Source organism: Physeter macrocephalus, chromosome 15 (genome assembly GCF_002837175.3).
Source record: "Physeter macrocephalus isolate SW-GA chromosome 15, ASM283717v5, whole genome shotgun sequence".
Taxonomy (NCBI): Eukaryota; Metazoa; Chordata; class Mammalia; order Artiodactyla; family Physeteridae; genus Physeter; species Physeter macrocephalus.
Window position 1 is genome coordinate 8,623,304 of NC_041228.1, and position 11,953 is coordinate 8,635,256.

General features: G+C 47.9%; 1 protein-coding gene across 1 annotated transcript in view; it reads left to right on the forward strand.

The window, feature by feature from the left end:
• Positions 1-2,439, forward strand: part of HHLA1 (HHLA1 neighbor of OC90) — a 28,611-nt gene extending 26,172 nt beyond the window's left edge. The window contains exon 15 of the mRNA XM_028500385.1: positions 2,086-2,439. Within this exon, the coding sequence (XP_028356186.1) occupies positions 2,086-2,221 (136 nt within the window). The 3' untranslated portion in view covers positions 2,222-2,439. The remainder of the gene's footprint in view (positions 1-2,085) is intronic.
• The last annotated feature ends 9,514 nt before the right edge of the window (positions 2,440-11,953 follow it).

The window sequence follows — 11,953 nt, forward strand, 5'->3', positions numbered from 1 at the left end:
CTCCCAGACCGGGGCGCGAACCCGGTTCCCCTGCATCGGCAGGCGGACGCGCAACCACTGCGCCACCAGGGAAGCCCCTCTTTCAGCTTTTAAAATGCCCATTATCCACGGGCTCTGAGCCCCAAGTTCAGGTTGGCAGCCTTTTTCCATCACTCTTTTCTGGCCCTGGTCTTGGATCTCCCCATCAGAGTGGATGCTTCTTCCACCCAGAGAGGGAAATAAGCAAGATTCGTAGACCTGAAGGTGTTAGCCAGCAAGGTGGAGGCATTTCTCCACAGCACAGGGTGATCCTAAAGAAGAGGACATTTTGCAACACTACTTTCCTACTTGATCAGCCCGCTATTCCTTCCTTCTTTCTCTATCGAGCTCTTTGTATGAATAACAAGGGTCAAGTCTCCACTATGTATCAATTTAACACTGAGCCGAGCCAGCAGGATACAGAGACAAATCAGAAATAAACCCAGAAACTGAGGATTTCATAGTTGGTGGGAATAAATGGTCATAAACCCACATTAAAATATGACATAGTAAGTGACAAAAATCAAGTCACACACACAGGCAAAACCTATTAGTCTCATACCCTTGGAAGAAAATCACATTTGAACAATCCATGTTGCATATTTGCTGGAAGGATAATGAGGAAGGCCGACATTTCCAGAAAGAAATTTGAGTTTAAATTTCGAGAAATGAAGCATCTGTAAAACTGACCTTATCCCTTCTTTTCCCTTTAAGTTAATAGTGAATTGTTCTATAATCGTATAGTAAGCATTGAATATGGGATAAGAATAACAGAGTAGGAGGCTGGCATTACTCAGTGTGCTTGTTGAATAGGACAGCCCCTGTGGTCAAAAAAAAATCGTGGTTTAGTGGGGCAGTTGGCCATGTGAAGAGACAAATTACAAAGAAGTGTGACAGATGCTATAGCAGATACAAGCTCTGCTATACAAGCTCGTATAGCAGAATACGAGCCATGGGACCCCAGAGGAAATAAGTAATAGGACTTATGGAGGAATAGGAGTTTGTTAGGCAAAAAATGGGAGAGGCCACTCCAGGCAAAAGGTGGAGAGTGAGAGGCAGACTGGAATATCTCAGGACCACAGAGAGTTCCATGTGGCTACAGCAAAAATGGGAGGCCACTGTCCCAGCATATGTCCCTATTCAGGAAACCTTGCCCTTCCCAACATCTACTTGGGTCTCGCAATTGAGTTTTGACTTTCCCCAGAGTTCCAGCAGCAACACCTCTGTGCCTCGGTTTCCAGAGTTTTAGAGTGTCCTTTTAGAGTGTCCTGTAAATTGAGGGTGACAGAACCTGGGAAATCTTTATAGCCAGCTTTACATGAGCAACTGGTGGCTCCCCAGAATATGCGAGAATCACAGAATGATACAGGTGGAAGAGAAGTTAGAGACTGTTTAGCCCAACCTCCTCATAGCTCAGGCGAAGGACTGAAAGGGAATTGGATTCCCACGAGTCCTATGTGAAGCCAGTGACACAGCCTGTCCTGAAAACTCTTCTTCCTAATGACATGCGTGGCCTTTTCACTGAAGCCTTTTGAAGCAATCCCTGAGGCCACCAGCCAAGAGCAGGATATTATTTTGCTGAGTATTTGCTACATTGTTAACTATAGCAGCCCTGCACTCTTACTCCACCTCACACAAAAATAAATAAATGAACATCACCATGGATCCAGCACCTATGATAAGCCCGGCACTGCTGGGGAACTTTGCAAATGTTATCTCATATCACCCTCAGGATACCCTATGAGTGTAGATTCTATTATTGCCTCTCGTTTATATATGAAAAAACCAAGGCCCAGAGAATTAAGTAATCAGCCTGAAAGTCATATACTCTAGTAAGTAATGATGGTAGAACTAAAAATAAGTCTTTCTGACTCTGAAGTCTAAGCTTTTTCCCACTCAGACTCATTCTCTACCTCTCCTCCCACAGCCTATAAAGATGGAGAGGGAGTTCCTTGCTATGAATAATTAGCCATTATGACTTTTTTTTTTTTTTTTTTTTTTAGTATGGTTCTCTTCTTACAGCCACAAAGGATAGTAACTGCGTTCAACCCTGATTTAAATCTTTAGGTATTGTCTTGAATACTATTCCTGGTTTCTGAAGAATGCAACATACATCTGTCAGAGGGTGAAAAGGGTGTTCCACTCACACAGTAAGTACACAGCCGGACTGTATTGTAAATCGCGTTCTGTGAAAAGCTTCTAGAACTCTGAGTGATGTTCCTGCCTTAGCACGGGGTCAATAGGAGGAAGTATAACTCATCTAGGGAGCGTGAATCCTAGACAAAAAGAGTCTAGGGTATTTCTGAATCCCCTTCACCTAACAGTTTGGAAAAAAAAAAAAAAGCAGGAGTCAGCCCAGCCAAACACTGCTGCTTTCTCTGTGCTCGTGGGCAAGCTTCTTATCCCCTCTGAGTCCCCATGTAAGCTAGAACGACAAAGACAAATGAAACAGGAGACAATCACCATGTAAGCATTCAAAGTCCTGACCAAAGCAAAATGTATACAAATCATTCAAGAAGAAGAAGGCAGCTTGAAGTGCTAGAAGTGGATGTGTATGCTACCTCTGTCCTTGTCCTCATGGCATCTGAGCCCCATTTATTCTCAGAGATGCCAGACATCTTCTTCTTTTCTTCTACTCCTGCTGACAAAAGTGGCTGACGTAGTCTGTCCATTCCCAAAACCAATAGTTTGGCCATGGTATTGTGCCATCTTCCTGAACTGTCTGGTCAAGGGACTCTGGCTTTCTGAAAAGCATGGAACCATGTGGAACTCTGGGAAAAATCCTTTCTAAGTATAACCCAAATATAAGGCAGGTGGTCATATGGCCATGCTTTACACAACAAACAATATCTCTCACGTCCCACAAGCTACCGTCTCAAAACCTCTCTTTAGGCTTCATTTTCCAACGTATCACTCAATAACTTTCCTAAAATCAAGCTTTCTGGCTCTTTCTCTGTTTCCATATATCTCCTCTGATTATTTTCTTTTCCTTTTGCCTTTCACTTTTTTATCTCTCAAACACAGCTTCCTCATTTCGTACACAAATCCATCACGCCACTTCCGCTGCCTTCTCCTTCCACCATCACCTTTATTCTGCATCATAAAAACCAAGCATTGGACTGGGGGTGTTGGAGGGGCTCAGTAGTCAAAAATAGAAATCTATTTACCTGGTGTGGAGAGAGGGAATAGGAAATCTTGCAAACTGCTTATTGACTAGCTCTTCTATTGTCCTCATCACATTAAAATCTCCACACAAACAGCATTCTACATTTACGGAACATCATAATGAGTTCAGATTAGCATTGTGCAAATTGGGGAGATGAGGTTGGTACAGCTGGGTGTTAGAAAAACATCACTGGGCAGAGACTGGCGAAATGAGGCTTGCTCTCAAGACGACTTTTCTGCTAACTAGCAAGGGGTTCTTGCACAAGTTCCTTCATTCTCTGACGCTGACTCTGAGTAACACCCTGTCCTATGCACTGCCATATACTGGCCCCTTGGGAAGAGCCTGAGCCATCGATGGTGCTGTCAGAATTTATGTCTCTGTAGCATTTCCTTCGCCATACCATGAGTTCCCTCTCTTTTTTTTTCCAGCCTTAAAACAAAAATGCCTCGAGAATATCTGCAAGTCTGTTTGAGGTCTTGAAAAAACAACGGGACCTAACAGTAAGCCGGGCAACATCTGTTCACCGTGGCCCCTGGCCCAAGTTGGCTGCATTTGCAGAATTCACCCAGGCTGCAGCCAGATCATCAATTAATTGAATGTGGGTCTCTTTGGAAGTAGCAGTTCTTTCTCTCCCGTGAATCTGTGTAAGGCACTGAATGTGGAAGACCACATGTTAGAGCTCTCACAATCACTGCGGCGATGCTGACTCCCTTGCCTGCTCCAAGGTCATGGAAACCTAGTAGCTATGCTCAAGGGACCCCCATGATGACTGAGACTGAAGAAATGGGATGTGGGGTGTCGTGCGAGCATGAACAAACCAGTCCAGGCACTGAGACTCTGACATAGTCCCTGAAGTGGCTTAAACTTGGGACTTCAGGAAGACAACACAAGGATAAATGAGGAAAGCTGAACCCATCCTCTGGAGAGAGTCACATATGCTTTCTCTATACAGTTTATTCAAACTTGCTTATCTACAACTCATCAGACTTGCTGTACTATCAATTCAGATAACCTTCCAAGCCCCCTAAACAGGAGGGGATGAGAACCTTCCCTCACGGGGAGGTGGAGAGTGTTGTTTTGTTCATGTCTGGTCTTGATTTCTCTTCTGCGTGTCCCACTGTACTTGGGGGTGCCCAAGGGCACGCTCAGGTTTGATGATGTACTGATAGGACTCACAGAAGTCAGAAAAGTTCTTATTGTCACCTTTACCATCGACTGCAGCAAAAAGATGGAGATTAAGGTCAGCCAAGGGAAAAGGTGCAGAGGGCAGAGTCCAGGCACAAGCTTCTGGCTGTCCTCTCCAAGTGGACTCACACGGACAGCACTGAATCCCTCCAGCAATGATGGGTGACAGCGTGTATGGAGTATTGTCAACCAGGAAACTCACCCGAGCCATGGAGTCTGGGGGTTTTGCTGGGGGTCAGTAAAATCAAGCTTTCTGGCTCTTTCTCTGTTTCCATATATCTCCTCTGATTATTTTCTTTTCCTTTTGCCTTTCACTTTTTTATCTCTCAAACACAGCTTCCTCATTTCGTACACAAATCCATCACGCCACTTCCGCTGCCTTCTCCTTCCACCATCACCTTTATTCTGCATCATAAAAACCAAGCATTGGACTGGGGGTGTTGGAGGGGCTCAGTAGTCAAAAATAGAAATCTATTTACCTGGTGTGGAGAGAGGGAATAGGAAATCTTGCAAACTGCTTATTGACTAGCTCTTCTATTGTCCTCATCACATTAAAATCTCCACACAAACAGCATTCTACATTTACGGAACATCATAATGAGTTCAGATTAGCATTGTGCAAATTGGGGAGATGAGGTTGGTACAGCTGGGTGTTAGAAAAACATCACTGGGCAGAGACTGGCGAAATGAGGCTTGCTCTCAAGACGACTTTTCTGCTAACTAGCAAGGGGTTCTTGCACAAGTTCCTTCATTCTCTGACGCTGACTCTGAGTAACACCCTGTCCTATGCACTGCCATATACTGGCCCCTTGGGAAGAGCCTGAGCCATCGATGGTGCTGTCAGAATTTATGTCTCTGTAGCATTTCCTTCGCCATACCATGAGTTCCCTCTCTTTTTTTTTCCAGCCTTAAAACAAAAATGCCTCGAGAATATCTGCAAGTCTGTTTGAGGTCTTGAAAAAACAACGGGACCTAACAGTAAGCCGGGCAACATCTGTTCACCGTGGCCCCTGGCCCAAGTTGGCTGCATTTGCAGAATTCACCCAGGCTGCAGCCAGATCATCAATTAATTGAATGTGGGTCTCTTTGGAAGTAGCAGTTCTTTCTCTCCCGTGAATCTGTGTAAGGCACTGAATGTGGAAGACCACATGTTAGAGCTCTCACAATCACTGCGGCGATGCTGACTCCCTTGCCTGCTCCAAGGTCATGGAAACCTAGTAGCTATGCTCAAGGGACCCCCATGATGACTGAGACTGAAGAAATGGGATGTGGGGTGTCGTGCGAGCATGAACAAACCAGTCCAGGCACTGAGACTCTGACATAGTCCCTGAAGTGGCTTAAACTTGGGACTTCAGGAAGACAACACAAGGATAAATGAGGAAAGCTGAACCCATCCTCTGGAGAGAGTCACATATGCTTTCTCTATACAGTTTATTCAAACTTGCTTATCTACAACTCATCAGACTTGCTGTACTATCAATTCAGATAACCTTCCAAGCCCCCTAAACAGGAGGGGATGAGAACCTTCCCTCACGGGGAGGTGGAGAGTGTTGTTTTGTTCATGTCTGGTCTTGATTTCTCTTCTGCGTGTCCCACTGTACTTGGGGGTGCCCAAGGGCACGCTCAGGTTTGATGATGTACTGATAGGACTCACAGAAGTCAGAAAAGTTCTTATTGTCACCTTTACCATCGACTGCAGCAAAAAGATGGAGATTAAGGTCAGCCAAGGGAAAAGGTGCAGAGGGCAGAGTCCAGGCACAAGCTTCTGGCTGTCCTCTCCAAGTGGACTCACACGGACAGCACTGAATCCCTCCAGCAATGATGGGTGACAGCGTGTATGGAGTATTGTCAACCAGGAAACTCACCCGAGCCATGGAGTCTGGGGGTTTTGCTGGGGGTCAGCCATGCGGGGACATGAAGTGCCTACATGGCTGAGCTTAGTTACTCAGGCTTCCGCCCTCCAGAGGTCAAGCTGACACTGTGTGACTCATGGAGCCCACTACAAATCACCTCGTTAGCTTAGACTACCTGGCGTGGTCCAAAGCCCCAGGTACACAAAGACACTCGCCAAGCAATATATTCCAAGGGTTTAGAGGTTATGTCCTAGGAACTGTTCAAGGACCAGACCTTTCTTTGGCAGTTGCAAGATTTGAATGCCCTCCTGAGTCAACCCTCTACATCCCACTCACACACTACGTCCCACTCACACAACGAGTCATCCCCCTTATGGGATCAGGTCCCTGTATGCTATTTCCATGTCTGTGGTTGCTCCAGTATCTCCGTAAACGTCGAGTGTCTATGCAGAGCGTTACTAAGCTCTCTCCGGCGGCCCCGCCTGGACCCCTTCGTTCCTCACTGCAGGGACAGCTTCCCTCCACTCACTCACCTTGCACGCGGCCGAACATCAGCTTTCCCTCCTTTATGATCTACGCCCACCACTTTCCAAGTAGCATCCAAGTGGAGACAGTTTCCCCCATCGGAAGACGCTGAGTGTCCTTGCACGAGCAGCGAACATCGGGTTCTTTCGTGAGGGAAGTAGCCTGATGCTTCCCTGTCTGGTCAAACACAGAAAGATTTATTGTTAATCCCCAAGACACTTGAGGGGCCCTCAAAGTTACGCAAATGTCAAGCTCATAAACAGCTGTGGTGGGGCCTCCTACGGCCTGCAAAGGGCCCCTTGTTTGCAAAGCTGAGGATATAGTAAATTTGCTAAGGCAAAGGGATTCGTACCTGGATAGGAATCAAGAAAACAGCCTCATTCATTAAGTGTGGGTTAATCTGACCCGACCCTCTGCGATGGATCAAATTGATATTAATTAGGGACCTTTGGCAGGAAATGATCCCTGAGGTTCCACAGAGAGTAATTTATCATCAGGGAAAGTAGAGGATGGACTGATGAATGACTTGGTCCTGACCCCCGGCTATCCGCTTGTGTGGAACCCGCCAACCATCCTTTAGGGATAATGATTACGCACGACCACACCTTTTAAAAGCCCGAGTGTGGGGGACGTCTGAGGCCCACGCAGCGGGGACAAAGGCTCAGACCACCACATGGGACCGGTTTTCTAGGGTCACACTATCTCAACAGCAGCCATGGCGGGAAGTAAATAGGGCCCAAGGAAAACTGGCCGGAGCCTGGAGTCCACTGTCTCCTGGAGTGGAAGGGGAGGTTGACCCCTTCTGGGCTGAATAAGTCCTGATGTGGTGGAGGCTTAGGGCAATGAGGAGGCCTCAGGGGGTGCTCCCACACTGGCGTTCCTACTCATTTGTGCATATGTGGCCACCAGTGGTTTACTGATGAGGTAGAGAGATAGGACAGTTATGGTGCCCCAGCCAATGAAGGAGACCATGCAGCTACACACGTAACATCATTAACTAGGATTCTTCCTGGAGGCAAAGCACAGGTGCATTTCTGTCTATTTCACTCAAGTCCAAAAGACTAGCTAAACTAGCAAGAGAAAGAAAGGAAGGGGAAGGAGAGGGGGAGGGGAAAAGCGAGCAAAAGGGATTCCCTGTGTGTTTCTCTGAGTTTGTGTGTGCATGTTGCTACGTCCACCTATTCTGAATAGGTGCCCTGTGTTGGCGGCTTGTGTGAGTGACGAAATAGGGTGCTATCATAATGCAATCTTAAATTTTAAACTCCCATATACAACAGCCTTTTTTTCTCTTACGTCTGAGTTCTTGTTAAAACTTTGATTCTCACCCTGTTCCATCAACAGAGAAGGAAAAGGCCAAGGTTCCAGAGATATTGTAGGCCAGTGGTTCTCAATCAGAGGTGATCTGGACCCCCAGGGATGTTTGTTTGGCAATATCTAGAGACATTTTTGTTTGTCACAACTTGGGGAGGGGGACTGCTACTGGTATCTAGCGGGGAGAGCCCCAAGATGCCGCTAACACCTTACAATGCACAGGAGACCCCAACAGCGAAAACTTATTTGGACGAAAATATCAATAGTGCTAAGGTTGAGATACCCCATTGTTGGCTATGGGAAGAAGATGAGCTTCTCAAATCCCGAGAAACGTCTAGAACAACACACCTATGCACATTGTTATTACCCCTTGACGTTGAGCAGAACTTAGGCTCTGGAGATGCTGAAAAGATGAATTCTGCCACATTGATCCATCTACCCCCCTTGACGTAATCGTTTTAGAGATGATGTGTCTTCTGTATTAGTGAGAAAGGATGGGCACGGCATAGCTTCATTCCTCTGTGCACTTGAGATACTGAACAAATAATTAATGATCTATAAACAAAGCTTCGATGCACAAGGACAACTAATGATTTGAAGAAACCCTTCAGTGGGCTCTGTAAAGGCTCAGCTCTTCCCAGATTTGATCATTGGATGAGCCCTGGTTCTCCAGGAGGCAGTGGTGGAGGGAACAGCTCACAGCCAGGTTCACCTGTAAGCCAAGCATGGTCCCATCACACGTGAGCTCGGACTACCTCCTCAAACCTCGACGACCCCTGTCTGTCTCATCTGTAAAATGGAGCTAGTGCTGCATCCTACCACTGTCAGGATGATGAGGACAAAATCCTGTCAAAACGTGTGGTGCGCAATAGGCTTTCAATAAATGCTCTCACTCCTTGTTAAATCTGCAAAGGAAACAATTCCCAAGGGGGCTATCAAGGAAAGAGGAAGAGCTAGGATCTAATGGGCCCGGCTACCATCCACGCACTTTACCTGGCTCACCTCCTTCTCACGGCCCTCGTGGGATGACTCCCCACAAGGCTGAGCAGTGACAAGCTCCCCAAGCTCCACATCCCTCTGGTAATGAGTAAGCAGGCTGGGCACTGGAGCCTAGGATGTCTGATTTCAAAGCCCCATCTCGCCCTACCCCCCAGCTTGTGCCGAAAACCCCTAAAGGAAAGAGGTATCAAATTCCCAGGCCCCAGGCCAGGCACATATAAGAATCACCCTAGAGATCCTCTTGCTGAAAAATTAACTAGACTAGACAAAGCCAGCCCTTTTCCTGGAGGGAGAGCTCTTGTGAATTTCATTGGCGCTCCCCTGATGACCCCGAGACATAATCTCTGGGCCTCCAAGCCTTTGAGATGAGGTAGGGTGTGTGGAACAGGGGAGCCATTGTTTTCTAATTAGAGCCTGGGTCTCCTCTGAGGCTCAAGATGGGCCTCTTAATATGGAGCCTTCACCTGCTCCAAGCCAGAGCGTTATGATGTCTCCTCCCCTCAGAGGCAGCCCACCTGCCAAATTCATGAAAGGCTGTCCTCTTGATGTGAAGAGGGGGAGGGGGGGCCGCATGACTAGGGGCTTTCCCTGGGGTATAAAGGGCTCAGGCCCCATCTTGTTCAAAGCCAAGCATCGTTCATCCAGCAGCTTTCCAGTGGGACCTGCACGGTACGCACCCCCTTCTCCTGATTGTGGAGAGGGCCAAAGAGCAAGGAAGGGAGGGATGGAGGGAGGGGGTTAAGATTGGAGGGAGGGGGAGGGAGGAAGAAAAAGAGGGAGGAAAGGATGGAGGGATGGTAAGGATGGGAGGGACAAAGGGAGGGAGGGAGGATGCTCTCAAGGGGTGCCTGAGACCTGGATGCTACTCCAAGATGTAGCTAGAAACTCAAAGACACTCTGAGCCCTTGTACAAAGAGATGCAGTGCCAGAGGACGACATCTGGTGCATTTCCCCGGGGGGAAAAAATCCAGCACAACACATCAGTGAGAGTCCTACAAACCTGTGTGGGCCAGTGTCTCTCCCTAGGGCACCTGGTGTGGAAATATAACCATCATTAGTCATGGGCCGGCCTTACTAAGCACCTAGTTCATGCTAGGCAGGCCCCACCTTGAAGGATTACTCCATTCAATCCTCATGACACCCTGAGGAAGATAAATGGGCATCTTACTGCCCAGGAAAATGAGTACAAGACAGCTTCAGCGTCTGGCTCAGGGCACTCATCAAGGGCAGGGCGGAGCCTGAGCCCCCTCCCCTGCTCCCCACTCCCAACCCGACTCCAGCCCAGGTCTGTCCAGCTAGAAAGGCCTTTTGCTCTTAGAACCGTCCTGGATGAGGCAGAATCTGACTTCAGGGAGCATCTTGGTGAGCCAGGCCTCCAGTGCACGCAGACAAAGGCGAGGCCTGCGGACCCTCAGTCCCACAAGACAGCACTGCCGCAGGGTCCCTGGCAGCCCTGGAGTCCTCCTTAGGAAAAGGCAGTTCTCCTCCAGGTGGACAGAGCCCCAGCGCCAAGGGCACCTGCCTCTGGCAGCAGAAGGAGGCTGGATTCCGGCAGCGGCCCTGGGCCGTCCCACACCCAGATCCTGATGTGCAGGTCCCCGCCTCAAGTCCCTTTCCCCATTGTTCAAGGCTGAGCCCATGCTGTCCCCTCTGGCTGGCACTGCAATTGCCCTTTTCTTGGCTCCCAGCTGGGGAGCGTCAACTGCAGTGTCACACCACACCCCAGCCAGTGGCTGGCCACCCCGGCAAGTATTGCCAAAACTCTCAACACTTATACAGTGAATAAAATGACTAGGCTGCTTATTGGAGATTTAATGATCAGCATCGCAGTTGAGGGTAAAACACCTTGTTACCGAGTCCAAGCCCGCTGGGCTCTCTGCATGAATTATTCGGAAAGCCGGCACATTGCCAAGACGACAGACTATAGTGTCTCCGAAAAACCATCTTACTGGGGTTTGGATGCCAATTTCTCTTACAGCACAGAGAAGGGGAGGAGAGGAGGAAGTAAAGTAAACAGACCATAAGTTTTGCAAATATCCCCTGGAATGGCCAGCCTCGGGGAGGGGATGTGTTAATTTCTCCTTTCTTGCAGCCATCCACACTTGGACAGGGTGCGGATGTTTCCCTGAACAAAGGCACTTTAACATTCAGGCAGAGGGGCAGGGTTCCCCGAGGCAGGCCATTATGTATACACAGTAACCTTTTAGTGAACAAAAGCAGCGGAAAGCAAAGGTTAAAGTAAAAGAAACAGATCCAGCTGTTGTCAGATTTGGCTCTTCCCTGTTACAACCTGGACCAAAGACTTAAGTCGGACTGGCTGACCACGGTTTGAATCTTGTCCCTGGTGCTGCCGTGGTCCCCCTGCCGTGGTGCCTTTTGGCAAAGGTGGCCTTGCAAGTTACTGGACCTCTCTGAGCCTTGGATCCCCACCTAGAAAGTTCTAGCGTGTCCTTATGAGCCAGTATACGGAGATGCTTGGTGAAGACCCAAGACAAAGAATGACCCAATCACTGAAAGGTAGTGTTTAAAGGAATGAGGTCCTGGAGTTTATAACATCACTTTTAATTGTGGTAAAATATACATAACATAAAATTACCATTTAAACCATTTTTAAGTGAGCAGTCCAGTAGCGTTAAGTGCATTCACATCGTTGTGCTAACATTACCTCCATCATCTCTAAAACTTTTTCATTTTCCCCAGCTGAAACTCTGTCCCATTAAACGTGAACTCCCCATCACCCCGCCCCGTCCCTATAACTTACTTTTTATTTATTTTTTTAAAGAATCAATTTTATTTGTTATTTATCTTTGGTTGCGTTGGGTCTTCGTTGCCGCGCGCGGGCTTTCTCTAGCCGCAGCGAGCGGGGGCTACTCTTCGTTGCGGTGCTCGGGCTTCT